Source organism: Loxodonta africana, chromosome 15, assembly GCF_030014295.1.
Source record: "Loxodonta africana isolate mLoxAfr1 chromosome 15, mLoxAfr1.hap2, whole genome shotgun sequence".
Taxonomy (NCBI): domain Eukaryota; kingdom Metazoa; phylum Chordata; class Mammalia; order Proboscidea; family Elephantidae; genus Loxodonta; species Loxodonta africana.
Window position 1 is genome coordinate 25,888,740 of NC_087356.1, and position 16,514 is coordinate 25,905,253.

Sequence of the window (16,514 nt, forward strand, 5' to 3'; positions counted from 1 at the left end):
TCTTCCCCCAGAACTGACAGAGACAGAAAACTTTCCCCAGGAGCTGAAAACCTGGCCTCCTAAACTGTGAGAGAATAAATTTGTTAAAGCCATCCAGTTGTGGTATTTCTGTTATAGCAGCACTAGGCAACTAAAACAATAACCAATCAGTTGCCATCCAGTCGATTCTGACTCATGGTGACCCCATGTGTGTCAGAGAACACCTGTGCTTCATAGGGTTTTCGAGGGCTGATTTCTCAGAAATAGACTGCCAGGCCTTTCTTCTGAGGTGCCTCTGGGTGAATTTGAAGCAACCACCTTTCAGTTAGTAGCTGAATATATACACACCTACATATAGATCAACACGAACCAAGATATGCATCTAAGTGGACACAAAGACATGCAGAGACGAGGGGATAAACCAACCTGATTTGCTCAGGTTGCTGCCCTGGCCTGAGGCCCCACACCTTTCAGAACAACTTCAGATCAAGCCAGGTAAGGTCCCCTTTCTTCCTTCTCTGCCTTCACCTGGCTAAGGAGACTCAGAGGGCAAACTGAAGCCAGTCATCTACTCTTGTTTCTGCACTCTGGAGCCCTTTTCTGCATTGTTCCCAGCAGTCCTGTAGTCTGGAAGACCTCTTCCCTGCCTTACAGCTACCAGCCTGAGCTCCACCTCTAGTCTTGATAAAGCAGCTCCTGGACCCTCCTTTCATTGTGTAAAAGTGAGTTCCAGCCTCCCTTCTCAGCCTCATCTCAGATAAGCAGAGGGAATGATCCCCATGACCCCCGCCTGGATCCCTTCCAGTGCCTCCTGCTTTGCTCTGTCCCTTGTCACTTCCTTTTTTATGTCTTGCCTGGGCCCCCACCCCAGGATCTCCTCTCTCATTCGTCCCTCTGTGAGGAACATGCTAGATTAATCATTTTAAAGCACAGTGCTGAGGTCAACCAGGTACTTCCCAGTATAGGACAGATTAGGGCTAGGTCCCTTCGAGGCCCCCTGACCGCTTGCCCCACCCCTGCTTCCCCAGCTCACAATTTCACTTATTTTTTCCAAACTTCCTTCTCTCCCCAATCTGTTCTGCAAATTGTCTCTGCCATAGACTTTGCTTGCTCCCTCCTTTAGCTTATAGTTGGGCATTCACTATCCCTTATGTTTGTGGTACAGTACTTTGTACTTAATAAGCACTCTCAAAACTTTTCTATCAAACAAGCAATCAAGATGCATTGATAATCCAGGTGATTGGAATGCAAAAGTTGGAAACAAAGAAGAAGGGTCTGTAGTTGGGGAATATGGCCTTGGTGATAGAAACAACACCTGAGATTGCGTGATAGAATTTTGCAAGACCAACAACTTATTCATTGTAAATACCTTCTTTCAACATAAACAGTGACTATACACGTGGTCCTCACTGGATGGAAAAAACAAGAATCAAATCTACTACATCTGTGGAAAGAGACAATGGAAAAGCTCAATATCATCAGTCGGAACAAGGCCAGGCGTCAACTATGGAACAGACCATCAACTGCTCATATTCAAGTTCAGGCTGAAGCTGAAGAAAATTAAAGTAAGTCTACAAGAGCCAAACTACACCTTGAGCATATCCCACCTGAATCTGGAGACCATCTCAAGAATGATACTAATGGCCAAAGACTAAATGAGTTGTGGGATGACCTCAAAGATATTATACATGAAGAAAGCAAAAGATTGTTAAAAGGACAAAAAAGAAAGAAAAGACCAAATGGATATCAAAAGAGACTCTGAAACTTGCTCTTGAATGTAGAGTAGCTAAAATGAGTGGAAGAAATGATGAAGTAGAAGAGCTGAATGGTAGATTTCAAATGGCAGCTCTGGAAGAGAAAGTATTCTAATGATACCTGCAAAGACCTGGAGTTAGAAAACCAAAAGAGAAGAACATGCTCAGCATTTTTCAAACTGAAAAAGCTGAAGGAAAAAATTCAAGTTTCAAGTTGCAATGTTGAAAGATTTTATGGGCAAAATATTGACCAATGCAGGAAACATCAAAAGAGGATGGAAGGAATATAGAATCACTGTACCAAAAAGAATTGGTTGACATTCAACCATTTCAGGAGGTAGAATATGATCAAAAACCAATGGTACTTGAGAAGTCCAAGCTGTACTGAAGGCACTGGCAAAAAACAAGGCTCCAGGAATTAAAGGAATACCAACTGAGAGGTTTCAACAACTGGATGCGGCACTGGAGGTGCTCACTGGTCTATGCCAGGAAATTTGGAAGACAACTACCTGGCCCACTGAGTGGAAGAAATTCCTATTTGTGCCCACTCCAAAGAAAGTGATCCAATAGGATGGGGTAATTATCAAGCAATGTCATTAATATCACACATAAGTAAAATTCTGCTGAAGATAATTCAAAAATGATTGCAGTAGTACATCAACAGGGAACTGCCAGAAATTCAAGCCAGATTCAGAAGAGGATGTGGAATGAGAGATATCATTGCTGATGTCAGATGGATCTTGGCTGAAAGCAGAGAATTCCAGAAAGATGTTTACCTCTGTTTTATTGACTACACAAAGGCATTCGACTGCATGGATCATAACAAATTATGGATAACATTGCAAAGAATGGGCATTCCACAACAATTGTGTTCATGAGGAACCTGTACACATACCAAGAGGGAGTCATTCGAACAGAACAAGAGGATACTGCATGGTTTAAAATCAGGAAAGGCATGTGTCAGGGTTCTATCCTTTCACCATACTTATTCAATCTTATGCTAAGCAAATCTGAGAAGGTGGGCTATGTGAAGAACACAGCATCAGGACTGGAGAAGACTCATTAATAACCTACAATACGCAGATGACCCAACCTTTCTTGCTTAAAGTGAAGAGGACTTGAAGCACTTACTGATGAAGATCAAAGCCTTTAGTATGGATTACAGCTCAACATAAAACTAAAATCCTCACAACTGAACCAACAGGTCATGATACGATAAATGGCGAAAAGACTGAAGTTCGCTTTACTTGGATCCACAATCAATGCCTGTGGAAACAGCAGTCAAGAAATCAAATGACATATTGCATTGGGCAAATCTGCTGCAAAAGACCTCTTTTAAAGTGTTATAAAGCAAAGATTTCACTTTGAGGACAAAGGTGTACCTGACTGAAGCCATGGTATTTTTAATTGCCTCATACGCATGCGAAAACTGGACTATGAATGAGGAAGACCGAAGAATTGACACCTTTAAATTATGGCGTTGGTGAAGAATACTGAGTATACCATGGACTTCCAGAAGAGCAAACAAGTCTTGGAAGAAGTACAGCTAGCGTGCTCCTTGGAAGCAAGGATGGCGAGACTTCATCTCATATACTTTGGACATGTTATCAGGAGGAACCAGTCCCTGGAGAAGGACATCATGCTTGGTAAACTAGAGGGTCATCGAAAAAGAGGAAGATACTCAATGAAATGGATTGACACAGTGGCCACAACAATGGTCTCAAACATAGCAAGGATTGTGAGGATGGCTCAGGATCAGGCAGTGTTTCTTTCTGTTGTTCACAGGGTTGGAACCAACTGGACTGCGCCTAATAACATCATGTGCCCAGCACTGGGTTTAACCTTGGAAATATAGTGGTGAGTAAAAACAGATGTGGTCATGTTTTCATGAACTAAGTCAACATCATCTGTTGAGAAACTTGGTGTCAAAGTCCTCTGCAAGGTATTTTCCCGCTGTCTCTCTTACCCCCAACAAATATCACCTCCCTGGGGTCACTGGGACAAAATTCAGAAGACAGAACAGGACTGTGGCTTACTGATTCTTAGAGGACTTTACCAACCTCCTGAGCATCATGGGAGCAGCTGCTGGGCCAGGATGTTGCAAGCTCTGTGAAAAAGAGCATTAAACTTTTACGAAACTTTCTACATTGCAACATCTTTATTTCCTTTCCATTATAATAACTACCCACATCCATAATAAGCAACATCTATTACTTCAGTGAGCCTGCATAATTACTTTGATTTCAGAGCCTCAATCCTCTCATTAATATGTGGTTAAGAATCTCTGCCTTTCTCATAAGGCTATTAGGATGATCAAACAAGATAAAGGTCCAGAAAAGAGCTTTACAGAACTGTAATATACATCACAAATGTACAGTGTTATTAATCTTTTATTGAATAAATCACTCATATAGCCATTATTTACATCACGAGCATGCATTCAGTGACTTTGAAACATCCTGGTTTGGATGAATAGGAGACAAGACAAATCCCAGCACTATGGGAGCCACGAATAGGAACTGCGTGTGTAATATAAAATTTTGTAGTTGTTACATTAAAAAAGATAAAAAGAAACAGGTAAAATTAATTTTAATAATATATAGTTTAACCCACTACATCCCAAATAAGGAAGTCTGGTATCACAGTGGTTAAGCACTCGGCTGCTAACCAAAAGGCTGGCAGTTCGAGCCCACCAGCTGCTCCACGGGAGAAAGATGCAGTTGTCTGCTCCCGTACAGACCTGTAGCCTTAGAAACCCTATGGGGCAATTCTACTCTGTCCTAAAGGGTTGCTATAAGTCGGGATCGACTTGACAGCTATGAGTTTCATATCCGAAATACTGTCATTTCAACATGTGATTCACAGAAATGTCATTCGTAAGATATTTTACATTTTTTCTTGGGTACTAAGTTTTTGGAATCTTGTGTGTATTTTACACTTACAGGACATCTCAATTTGGACGAGACATATTGCACGTGTTTGGTGGTCACCTGTGGCTAGCGGTCACTGTGCTGGACAGCACAGACCGAATTAGTAATGTAAATAAAAATTTAAGAAATGTAAAATAATTTACAGTTTCCAAAGCTCTTTAACATTTAAATCCCATGTTAGGTAGGTAGATGCTTATTTCTATTTTGTCAATGAGGAGCAGCCGCATCAAGTATGGTAATTAACCCAGTGTCATTCAGCTCGTAAATGGGGAACCCGATTCTTGTCTTCAAGCTTGGGCATTCTCCCTTTTACTTTCTTTTCTAAACGAGCAAATGCAAAGACAAACTTGAATATTATAACACATACAGGTCCCAAAGTTCATTGCCCTAGTGCAAAGGGAAAAAAACAAATAAACAGTTCTTTCAGAATACACGTACAATACCTCCTTCAAAAAGCCTTCCTAGTTTAATCCATTATTCTAAAAATATGTGTGTTTGATGAAGTACCTTTGAGCCCTGAAGTGCTAGGAATGTTAAATGTTACAGGTGTACACAGAAAAATCCTACCCCTCTCTCCTTTAACCTCTATCATGTAGTTGTTTACTTTTTAATTACTCTTGTGAGTTACAATGCAGTGTTTCAGCATCCCAGATAAGTAGGAAAAGAGGGAAAGACTCCTTTCTTCTAGCTTTTAAAAGCACACGTACGCCAAATGTTCACAACAAAGTCTAACCAGACCCAGCTGACTATCAGGGAATGAGGCTCTGGCCCAGGATTTCCCTATGAGGTGAGAATTCGCATCACTGGTGGGACAGGCTACCTAGAGAGGTGCACTTCGAAGAACCAGTCACTAGGCTGATGTTCCTGAAGAGATGCCTGGTGCAGCTACCGCCTTTCTGGCTGAGGAAGCTGTCTGTCCCAGTCCCAGAGCTCACAGGAGGAGCCTGTAGAGACCTGCAGGGGTCACAGCCTATCTCCTAGACCTGGCTACTATTTTCCCTTTCACTTTCCTTTTCCCTTTCCCAATCCCATGTAAAGAAGGGGGTGTTATGGATTAAATTGCCCCCCCCATACACACAAATGTGTGTTTGTAATTCTAGTCCCTATACCTGTGGAAGAAAACCCTGGTCGAGTAGTGGTTAAGAGCTACTGCTGCTAAACAAAAGGTTGGCAGTTCAAATCCACCAGGCACTCCTTGGAAATCCTATGAGGCAGTTCTACTCTGTCGTATAGGGTTGCTATGAGTCAGAATTGACTCAACAGCAACTGGATTTTTTTTTTGGTTTTACACCTGTGGATAAGAAGCTCTGGTGGCCTAGTGGTTAAAACAGCTTGGCTGGTAACCAAAACGTCAGCAGTTCGAACCCACCAGCTATCAGGGAGAAAGAAGAGGCAGTTGCCTTGGTAAAGATTTACAGCTTTGGAAACCCTCTGGGGCACTTCTACTCTGTCCTATAGGATTACTATGAACCTGAATCCACTCCACGGCAGTGGGTTTGGTTTTGTTGGTTTATTCCTGTGGATGTAATTGTTTGGAAACAGTATCTGTTATGTTAATTAGATCATACCCCAGTAGAAATAAAAAAAAAAACCAAACCCACTGCCTGGAGTCAATTCCGACTCATAGCGACCCTGTAGGGCAGAGCAGAAGTGCTCCAGAGGGTTTCCAAGGAGCGCCTGGGGGATTCGAACTGCCGACCTTTGGTTAGCAGCCGTAGCTCTTAATCACTGCTCCACCACGGTTTCCCAGTAGGGTGAGTTCTAAATCTAATCACTTCTCAGTAATAAAAAGAGCAGATTACTAGACGCAGAAGCATGCACACAAGGGAGAAGACAGAGTCATGTGAGAATTGTCTACAAGCCAACGAATCAGGGAATGCCCGCCAGGTGCTACTGACAAGGAAAGAATCTACACTGCGGAGATCCTGATCTGGACTTTTAGCCTCCAGAACTGTGAGAAAATAGATTTCTGTTCTTTAAAGCTCCTCACTTGTGGTACCTGTGTTACTGCAGTACTGGGGTAACTAGGATAGGGGGTGATGCCCGAGGACAATAAATGCTTTGTAAAACCTTATCTACTACAGTTTGCTCGTAAGCCAGCAAACACCATCCACAAAGCAGGCTGGGTGAGTAGTAAACACTGAGCGCTCCCTTCTCAAGGCTGCAAGGACACCCTCGAGGACGTTTCTCCCCTTCCAACCGACTTCTCTGTATTCCTGGGTGCGTATATTCACTTGTGTGCCGCGTGAAAACCTGCGCCGGAATGACGTGCCACTTTTACCTTCGCCAGGGAGATGCTGGGTGGAACACTGTAACAGTTTTTCTAAGAGCCTCAAGGTCGCCTTGGTTTGCGTGTCGGCGCGCTGAACGCACATCCCCGTAGGTGTCTCCGCGCGTCACCGTCTGCGTCACCCTCTACTTGGCTCAAGCAGTGCGCACGCGCCAAGCTGGGCCGCCGCAACTTCCGGGCGCTGAGGGGCCGACATGGCGGCGCGGTACCCAGCAGGTCCGGGCCGCAGATCTTTCTGGTTCCTCCGCTCGGAATCCGGTCACCATCTCCGGAAGGAGAGTCCAGGGGATGGGGGAGGGGCTGACTGAGTTTCGTAGGAGCCGCTACCGAGGGCACCCACCTCGTCCGGAAGATCGGTCAGGGGCTGAGGTAAGTGGCGGCTCGCGGAGCCACGCCCCGCGCACGCGCACTCCGACTCAGCTGACCCGCGCCGGCGGTCAAGTGATGAGGGGCGGTGCCGAAAGGGCTAGAGGGAGGGTAGCGGGAGGAAAGCAAACGGCGGGATCGGCGGTGTTGGTAGCAGCAGGATGGCCGCGCTCTACGGGGGTGTGGAGGGGTGAGTGCGGTCTGACGGAGGCAGCCCGGGAGGGCCGGCCTGCAAGCAGTCTAGGCCACCCGGCGCCCGAGGGTGGGGGAGAACGCCGTGGCCGGGCCGGCGGGGAGGTGGCCTCAGGCCTGAAGGTTTGTTTTGGCTGCTTGGGCGTTTGGGCTGCGGAGCCTTCGGGAGGAGGGATGTGAGCACGCGCGCGTGCGGGCGTGCGCCTTGCAGGGGCTCGGCGCGTGCCACAGCCACACCCCGGGGGGGGGTCCTTTGTATTTCACGGCGGAACCACGCTCCTTTTTCCCACGAAAGACCCTCTCCGGTGTCTCCCGTAGGAGAAGCAGCCCCTTTGCCCTATTTCCGATCCCGGAGAGATTTTTGCAGAACAGGTGTCAAATGTGAAGTTGCTGGGCAGGTAGCGGCGGTGGGGGTGGGGCAGACGCCCGAACAAAGATTTTGATAGAGGGTAACGTTGGAGCAGCTGCAAGCCAGAATGCATTTGCCCGTCCTGATGGTGGAAATCCCCACCCCCACCCCCACCCCCGGCACTCCAGGCTCCCAACACTACATTGAAAGCTCTTATTCTGGGATCTTTCCTGTTGAGAAGCTTCTGTACTTTTTTCAATAGCTCTGCCTCTTGGTAGACTATGGGCAAGATTTTTGACCTACATGGACTTCAGTTTTCACGTATGCAAAACGAAGGGAGGGATGAACAAGATGATCTCCAAGTCCCCTGCCATTGACACATTCTGGGAATGTGGATGTATCAAATCAGGGCGTGACAAGAGGGTGGCTGTCTTTCTCAGCCAGGGCGTTATACTTTTCAGCCTGAGATTGTTTTGTATTTACTTTTCTGGCAGCTGCTGCTGACTCACCTACCCCAAAGTAATTGTTTCTGTTTATTGCTGTTAACGTTGATAGATATATCTGTTGATATACTTATTACAGTTTTTTTTTTTAACGTAAGTACAGGAGCTTGCACTCATCCCTATTAAATTCATTTATGAGCTCTGATCCGCTTTTCTAGCTTTTAATGAGATTCTTTTGGATGTTGAATTTGCTACCACAGGTATTAATTGCCCCTCCAAACTTGATGTTAAGTTTCAGCAGCAGGTTTTCAGTGTCCTAAGACGTTCCTAAAAGTGCTCATGAGTAAAAAACATCACATCCTCCAGACTACCATTTGTCCCACTATCAGCATTTGCAGGTTTAGTTGCTTAAAAAAAACCAAACCCGTTGCCGTGGAGTCAATTCCGACTACGCTATCCTACCCTACCCCACCCCTACCCTATAGGACAGAGTAGAACTGCCCCATAGAGTTTCCAGGGAGCGCCTGGTGGATTCAATCTGCTATCCTTTTGGTTAGCAGCCGTAGCACTTAACCACTATACCACCAGGCTTACGTTCGTATAAACTCACCCACTTGTCCTGACTCTGGTCTTCCTCAGAAGGTTATTTTGAAGACTTTGGCAGCGAAGCTGGACCTTGATAGGCAGCCTTTAGCTTTTGTAAGAAAAGTGAAGAGAAATGACATTGTCTTTAGCCCCATTTGCTAAGCATTGGCCTGTGCCAGGCTCTGGGCTAGGCTTGAGGGTAGAAGGATGGTCTGGAGCTTGACCCAGTGGAGTTCATAGTCTAGTCACAGGCAGACAGAAAAAGAGTCAGTTTTGCTCTTAATACAGAGGAATCCTGAAGAGCTACGGGACACTGAGAAGCACTAATGGAGCTGTGGGGGTGATAAGTTTTTGAGAACTAGGGTTTTGAGGGATAAGTAGGACATCCTCAGGGGAAGATGAACGAGAACTACATTTCAGTCCAACAGCACAGCAGACATCAAACCATAGAGGTGGGTTTGGCAGTGGTAATTGGGTTTACTGAAGCCACCTCCTCCATCACACTGGGCTTTGCAACAAGGGCTGCACCAGCTTGACTGAGTATCTGCAGGCTTTTCTGAGGAAGACTGAGTGCCCCCTTGTGTTCTGTAGGGGAGGCACGCAGTCCAAGGTCCTTTTACTCTCTGAAGATGGGCAGATCCTGGCAGAAGTGGATGGACTCAGCACAAATCACTGGGTAAAGGTCGCACTGAGAGGACCAGTGGGCTTGGTTGTGGTTTTATTTTCTGTAACCCTGATTGAGGTGGTGGTTGGTGCTTATAGAGCAGCCTGCAGGGGCAACAGAGGTCTTATGAGCCTTTGTAACTCCTCCTTCCCTTAATTGGGGCCAGCTGATCGGGACAGACAAGTGTGTGGAGAGGATCAACGAGATGGTGAACAGGGCCAAGCGGAAAGCAGGGGTGGATCCTTTGGTACCTCTACGCAGCTTGGTGAGTCTGGGGTAGAGCTTGGGAGTGCAGTCATTAGTGACACTGAGACAGGTGGCAAGTTTGGACTAGATAAAGTTCAACAGTCATACAGGGAGCAGCCTCTAAGGATGGTCTAGAAGCTCACACACGACCTCATCCGTTCTTGTGGCTTCGTTTGCCAAGAGCCACAAGTGGGCTGGAACAGCACAAGGCTTCGGAGAGCCATTGAGACCTTGGTTTTAACCCCAGCTTTGCCAGTGACTATCTGTGTGACCCTAAGCAGGTTATTTACTTATTCTAAGCCTCAGTTTCCTCATTTGGAAAATGAGGATAGTAACAGTAGCTACCTCAGAGTTTAGGATGTAAGATGATATGATACATCCCAAAGCAGTGAGCATAAAGCCTCACCCATAAGCACTCACTTAATGTTTGCTAGTATCATTCCCAGCTCAACTCTTTTCTCCCAAGTCGTAGCTTCAGCAACACCCCAGACATATCCCCAGTGAGATGTTCTGTAGGCACAACCTGCCCTCTGTATTCCAAACCAAGCTTTTCTCTCCATCTCTCTTCAGTGTGCTCCTCTGCCTAATTTTTCTTCTACGGGCACCACTGTCCTTCCAGGCCCCAAACCCGACATTGTTGAATCCTCCTTCATTCATCCCCAGCCCAGGCCCTTCTCTCAGCCATGCTTTCTGAGGGGTCATTGTGTGGGGTGGAAGGAGGACTGGGGCTGGATAAACAGGGTAAACACAGATGTGGAGAGCAGGGGGCAGGCATCAGGAGGGGAGGGGGCTGAGAAAGGAGCTGGGTCTGGGGCCCTACTCGCTTGCTCGCTCACCTCCCGCGTGGCCTAGGGCCTATCCCTGAGCGGTGGGGAGCAGGAGGACGCGGTGAGGATCCTGATGGAGGAGCTGAGGGACCGATTTCCCTACCTGAGTGAAAGCTACTTAATCACCTCTGACGCCGCTGGCTCCATCGCCACAGCTACACCGGATGGTGAGGAGGTGGAGGGAGGGGTGAGGTTGAGAACTGGTTTTCTTGGGAGAGCCCCTTAGATGTAACTGGTAAAACTTGTCTTCCAAGTAGCTGGAAGGCAGCTTCCATTATATTCTCCCCCTGACTCGTCTTCCTTTAGCTTAAATGTTCTAGAGCCAAGAATGGCAGAAGGATGGAGGGAAGGAAGGGTATTTTGCTAAGAAGCAAGCAGTGGAACATGCAGACCTAGGGGCAGAAGGGAGCCTCTGATGGCAGAGGAGTGATGGCGGCAGGCTGGGGAAGGCAGTCAGTTCCCAGAAGAAAGTGGGTGGGGCTCTGTTAGAGCATTGGTACTGTGAGGTTGACATTTGAATCCCAGTTCTTCTCTGGCAGCTGTATCGTCTTGAAGTTACGTCAAGTTTCAATTTCCTCACAGTAAAATGCGGCTAACTGTATCCATGAGGTGGTTCAGGGAATTGGGTCTAGCACAATCCCTGGCACACAGTAAACACTCAGTAAAAAGCAAATAAAGTTATCACCTGAAAGCTGGCTGGGCGAGGAGCCACATTCCCTCAAGATGCAGACCCATGTTCTTCTTTGTCCCCCAGAGAAGGGACATGATTGGAGTTTCCCTGAGGTCCAAGCCCCTCCAGGCCTTCTATTTTTAGGCAGGAAACTAGCTAGGCTTAGTTTTCTCTATATGACTAGGTGGGGATCCCTTTCCCAGGGCTGGTTTCTGTCCTGTCTTCCAACTAGCTGTGTGCCTCATACAGGCCTGGCCACATCGAGCCTCCTGTGCCCTCTCTCTAGGTGGGATCGTGCTCATCGCTGGAACAGGCTCCAACTGTAGGCTCATCAACCCTGATGGCTCTGAGAGTGGCTGTGGTGGCTGGGGCCACATGATGGGGGATGAGGGCTCAGGTGAGCTCATGCTGCTTGGACCTGGCTCAGGGTCCTGGACTCTTCTTTTCCTCTCTTCTTTCTACCCTCGACCTGCTGAACCCTTGGGGCTCTTTGGGACAGCTCTAGAACCTGACTGTTCTGAGCCCAGTGTAATGACTGGGAGACCATAGCTATGGGAATGCTGGACTAACTGCTGCCGTTCTCCTGCAGTGACTCGCACCCAGGATTCAGATTAATGCCTCAGCACAGTAGCCATTGCCTACCTTTGCTGGACTTTTGGAGTCCTTAGGGAAGAGTTGAAATTAAGAAGGTTAAGGCCATAGATGTCAGGGTACGCTGTACCTGTCTGCTAGTGGGAAGGGGGTATAGAAGCTTCTCCCCTCCTCCCCACCTCTTTATAGAACCCCACGTGTGCAGGGTAGAACTGCTCCATAGGGTTTTCAAGGGTGTGACCTTTCAGGAGCAGGTCTCCAGGTCTGTCTTCTGAGGTGCCTCTGGGTGGGTTTGAACCACAGCCTTTTGGCTCGTAGCTGAGCACTTAACTGTTTGTGCCACCAAGATCCCTTTCTTCATAGATAGCATGTGTATAATTTCAAGGGGGTCCTTGGGGTCCATCTTTTGGCAGTGACTACAGTGATTTGTGTGGCAGCTCACTGACCTTGTCTTTATCTTGAGGGAGGTGCTGGTGTGGTGACAGCCTCACCTATTCTGTCTCCTTCTAGCTTTCCCTTATCTGAGTCAGTCAGGTACAGTTTGATTAGAGCCCCCTCAGCTGGGAATCAGGATACCTAAATTTGCTGTAAAACTCAGGTAGATCACTAGCCTTCCTGGATGTGAGCTCGGGAAGATTGCCCCTATTTTCTTACCCCTTTTTGCTCTCCACAGCCTACTGGATTGCACACCAAGCAGTGAAAATAGTGTTTGACTCCATTGACAACTTAGAGGCGGCACCACATGACATTGGCTACGTCAAACAGGCCATGTTCAACTATTTCCAGGTATGCTACCTGCCCCCACTGGACATGTGTACCTGAGGTGGGGCAGTGGGAAACTGGGCAGAAGTGAATCCAACTCCTAGAGTTAACTTACGGGTTAAATAATGTGTATAAAATGCTTATTAGTGTAAGTACATTGTTGTAGGTGCTCTATGAAGCCCTGGTGGTGCAAGGCTTAAGCATTTGGCTGGTAACCAAAAAGTTGGCAGTTTGAATCCACTAGCCGCTCCTTGGAGACTCTATGGGGCAGTTCTACCCTGTCCTATAGGGTTGCTGTGAGTCGGAATCGACTCGATGGCAGTGGGTCTGGTTTTGGAATATTCTGGGAATCCCTGGTTCTCCAGGACCTTAAGAGGTGTTAAGGATGTGAAGTTTGTTGGGGTGGACAGAGCAGGCCTCCTGTGGTCGTACAAGTTGGGGTGGAACAAAGTTAAATAGATTTCTTGATTGCAGGACTTTTCAGAACCTTTAATTTGCTACTGTGTACTGTGACGCTCCAAGGGAGAATGGCAGTGTGCAGTGTTCCTTAAACTCCTTCAACTAAAGAAAGCTTTCCAAGAGCACCTCAAAGAGCTGTAGAGCACACCTTGGGGAACATAGATCTGCACTCTGTGCTGCCTCCAAGGTGATCAGTGAGGAGCAGTGGAGTTCACGTTGGGGAAAACAAACACGATTTCTCAAATGAGAAATCTCAAATCCTTGCATTTTCTAGATTTAGTGAAAAATTAACTATTCCACTTTTTCCAGTAGTATAGACAGGAAAGCCAACTTGGGTGGGCAGCCTGGGGGTTCTCTCTTGCTTCTGATGATTATCTGTGCTTGGTCGCTCTCTCTCTCTCTCAGGTGCCAGATCGGCTGGGAATCCTCACTCACCTCTATAGGGAGTTTGATAAATGCAGGTTTGCTGGGTTTTGCCGGAAAATTGCAGAAGGTACTGGAGGTGGGGCTAGGTTTTATCTGGCTTTGTTCCCCAGAGACCTCCCTCATTAGAGAGTAGAGTGGGGTTTGGTTGGGGACTGGAAGCCAAGCTCGCTTTGACCAAGTGCCCTCATTTCTGTGGACCTTGGTGGTGGTGAGCCTTGGTGGGCAGAAGGGCACCCAAGTTGTATTGTTTTCTATTACTTGTCTTTCTCTTGTCAGCGGTCATGGCTTGTGTAGGCTGTATGCCTCTTTTTGAGAAATTTATGAAGCAGTTCTTTGAATAAATGTATAACTGTGATTTTTTTTTTTTACTTAAAACTTACACCCAAAGAACTAGGGAATTATAGCGAGGTTGTACATATTTTGTTGGGAGTCAGGAGAAGCAGAACATAGGGTTTGCTGGTCTGCACATGGCCCTTTCTCCACTGTAAGGTCCATACTCCCTTGATTTGGATTCCCACAGCCTCAGGACATTGACTCAAGGGCTTTCAGAGTCTCTGGACTGCAGCCTCCAGAGCAGGGCCTGTTCTTGCCCCCTGTGGTAGAGCAAGCAGGGGGCTACCAACAGTAGACTTGTAGGTGGGTGCGAGGCACTGACAGGTGTACTGTCACCTGCTAGGGCAGGGTGCCAGGGCCCCAGACCTGAGGGACCGACTCACAGTAACTCTGTGTAAGCTGGAGTACAAACCAGGTGCCGTTGTGCTTCTCTAGTGGGGGCTACCCTTCCAGCACCTGGAATGGAGCCCCTTCTAGAGTGGGGGTGGGGGAGGGGAGAGTGGCTACATTGGAGGCTTTCTTGCCCCTATGTCATGCAGCCGGCATCCATCCTGATTTAGGCCTCCACTATTTTTTTAGCCAGAGCCACTCCACTGCTGCTGCCTTTCATCAAAGGGAGGGAGTAACCGAGGGCTGTCAGTTCCCTAGGAATTCCCAGCTCCCCGTCATCTTCCTTCCTCCCCACCCCAGGTGCTCAGCAGGGAGACCCCCTCTCCCGGTATATCTTCAGGAAAGCTGGGGAGATGCTAGGCAGACACGTCGTAGCCGTGTTGCCTGAGATTGACCCGGTGAGTTGAGGTGGGAGAGGATGTTTGGGAGCTGCTGGGCAAGATGTGGCCCTTGCTCATCGTGAACAGGACTAACCCCATAAACCCTGTGTAAATTGGATACTATTTTAAATTTACTGAGGTTATGAAAGAAATTCTGTGGAAAGTCTATAGCATGAAAGAGTACTTCGGTCAAGTGCCTCCTCTCTGTGATGAGTCAGGATCTGTATTTACATACAGGACACTGGTTTCATGGACTGCACGTACTGCAGCTTCTCTTACACTCCTGTCCTTGGGCCTCCCCTCCCTTGTCTCTTTCCTTCCTCTGTATTGTTACTTAACCCTTTTTCCTTTTCCTTCTCTCCCTTGCGTTTTTGAGTCTCCCCCATTTACTTCCCTTGAGCCTTCTGGCTCTCGGCTACAGGGAGAGTAACTGGGATAGTGTGGGTTGGTGCTAAGAAACCACACCCTCCAGTCCTGGAGAGGCTTGGTCGGCCCCCAACATCTGTCCTTTGCCCTCTCCCCTCTGCCTAGGTCTTGTTCCAAGGGGAGATTGGCCTCCCCATCCTGTGTGTGGGCTCTGTGTGGAAGAGCTGGGAGCTGCTGAAGGAAGGTGAGTTTGCAGGTGGGAGAGAGGAGAGGAGGACTAGGGAACGGGGCTGGGAAAGAGGTGGCCCAGGAAAACGGCCTGCCCAGGGAGAACTTGGGGCTGGGGTGCTGGTCCCAGTAAAAGACTGGGCCTGAGGGCCTGGATTAGCAGCTCTTGTTTTAGGTCAAGGTCCTCAGCCTTCCATCTGCCAGTAAGGCCTTATAGAATGTCCCCTTCCAGCTTCCACAGACTTTTGAGAAGATGGTCTTTTCCAAAGGATTTATTAAATAATAAACACCTTTTAAAAATTAAATATGAATCTAACTTAAAATCAGTTTCTGACAAGTGTGTGGTAGCCTGTGGTGATATTCCTAGTCAACACAATCCTAGCCAAAAGGAACGTGACTTCTTAGCCCTTGCAGCCTTATTTCAGGTAGTTGTACGGTTTCCATTAGACATTGTGAAGTAGCTCAGGGATCTCCGTTGCTTCCTGGGATGGAGTTCCTCATGTCGGGCATCTTGGGGTTGACTGGGGGCTGCTGGCTCCAGTGCCCCTCACAGCTGTTACTGGGTTTCTGTGCCTTGGTACGCCCTGTGTTGGGGATTTGCCATGGGGGCCCTCCAGGACCTTTACAGGAATGCTGGGGGCCCAGGCCTCTTCTCTCCCTCTGCCCCACCTTCTCACTGGTCTCGCCTCATCTCTGTCCTCTGCCTTCTCTCCCTCCAGGTTTCCTTTTGGCGCTGACGCAGGGCAGAGAGATCCAGGCTCAAAACTCTTTGTCCAGAGTCACCCTGATGAAGTTGAGGCACTCCTCGGCCCTGGGTGGGGCCAGCCTTGGGGCTAAGCACATTGGGCATCTCCTCCCCATGGACTATAACGTCAGTGCCATTGCCTTCTACTCCTACACCTTCTCCTAGGGGGCTGGCCCCATCTCCACCTCCTCTAAGCCCCGTGGACATTGGGTGCTGGAAGGGAGGAGGCTTTTTCTTCATTTTTCCTTTTTTAAAAAAACATAGAAGAAAATAAACGCACTTTACCCACTCCCCAATGGGATTGTGTTATCAAGCCGACTTCATGTGTACATCCTCAGGGAACTTTCCAGGTATCAGAGGGCTCAGGAATGGTTTTAGTCCAGGGTTTAAGGCCTCATCCCAGGTGCTTGGCCTGTGGTCTGCAGTAATTAGGCAGGTAATCGATCTGTACAGGCTTCCCTCCCCTATATTACCATACATATATGCTGTGCGCCTGCCAGTTAACCTGTGATCTCAGTTTTCTCCTGTCAAAGTAATGA

At 47.8% G+C, this 16,514-nt stretch overlaps 1 protein-coding gene across 2 annotated transcripts; it reads left to right on the forward strand.

The window, feature by feature from the left end:
• The first annotated feature begins 7,098 nt into the window (after window positions 1-7,098).
• NAGK (N-acetylglucosamine kinase) lies at window positions 7,099-16,266 on the forward strand. Of its 2 annotated transcripts, none has more exons than XM_010593641.3 (10): window positions 7,099-7,322; window positions 9,480-9,564; window positions 9,719-9,817; window positions 10,651-10,792; window positions 11,582-11,692; window positions 12,560-12,672; window positions 13,513-13,600; window positions 14,557-14,654; window positions 15,168-15,246; window positions 15,950-16,266. In XM_010593641.3, the coding sequence occupies exons 3-10, from the start codon at window positions 9,758-9,760 to the stop codon at window positions 16,138-16,140; spliced, it is 882 nt and encodes a 293-aa protein (XP_010591943.1). In that variant the 5' UTR covers window positions 7,099-7,322; window positions 9,480-9,564; window positions 9,719-9,757; the 3' UTR covers window positions 16,141-16,266. The 2 variants fall into 2 exon arrangements, with proteins under 2 accessions (XP_010591943.1, XP_010591942.1); XM_010593640.3 differs by lacking the exon at window positions 7,099-7,322 and adding an exon at window positions 7,404-7,509.
• Window positions 16,267-16,514: the final 248 nt, after the last annotated feature.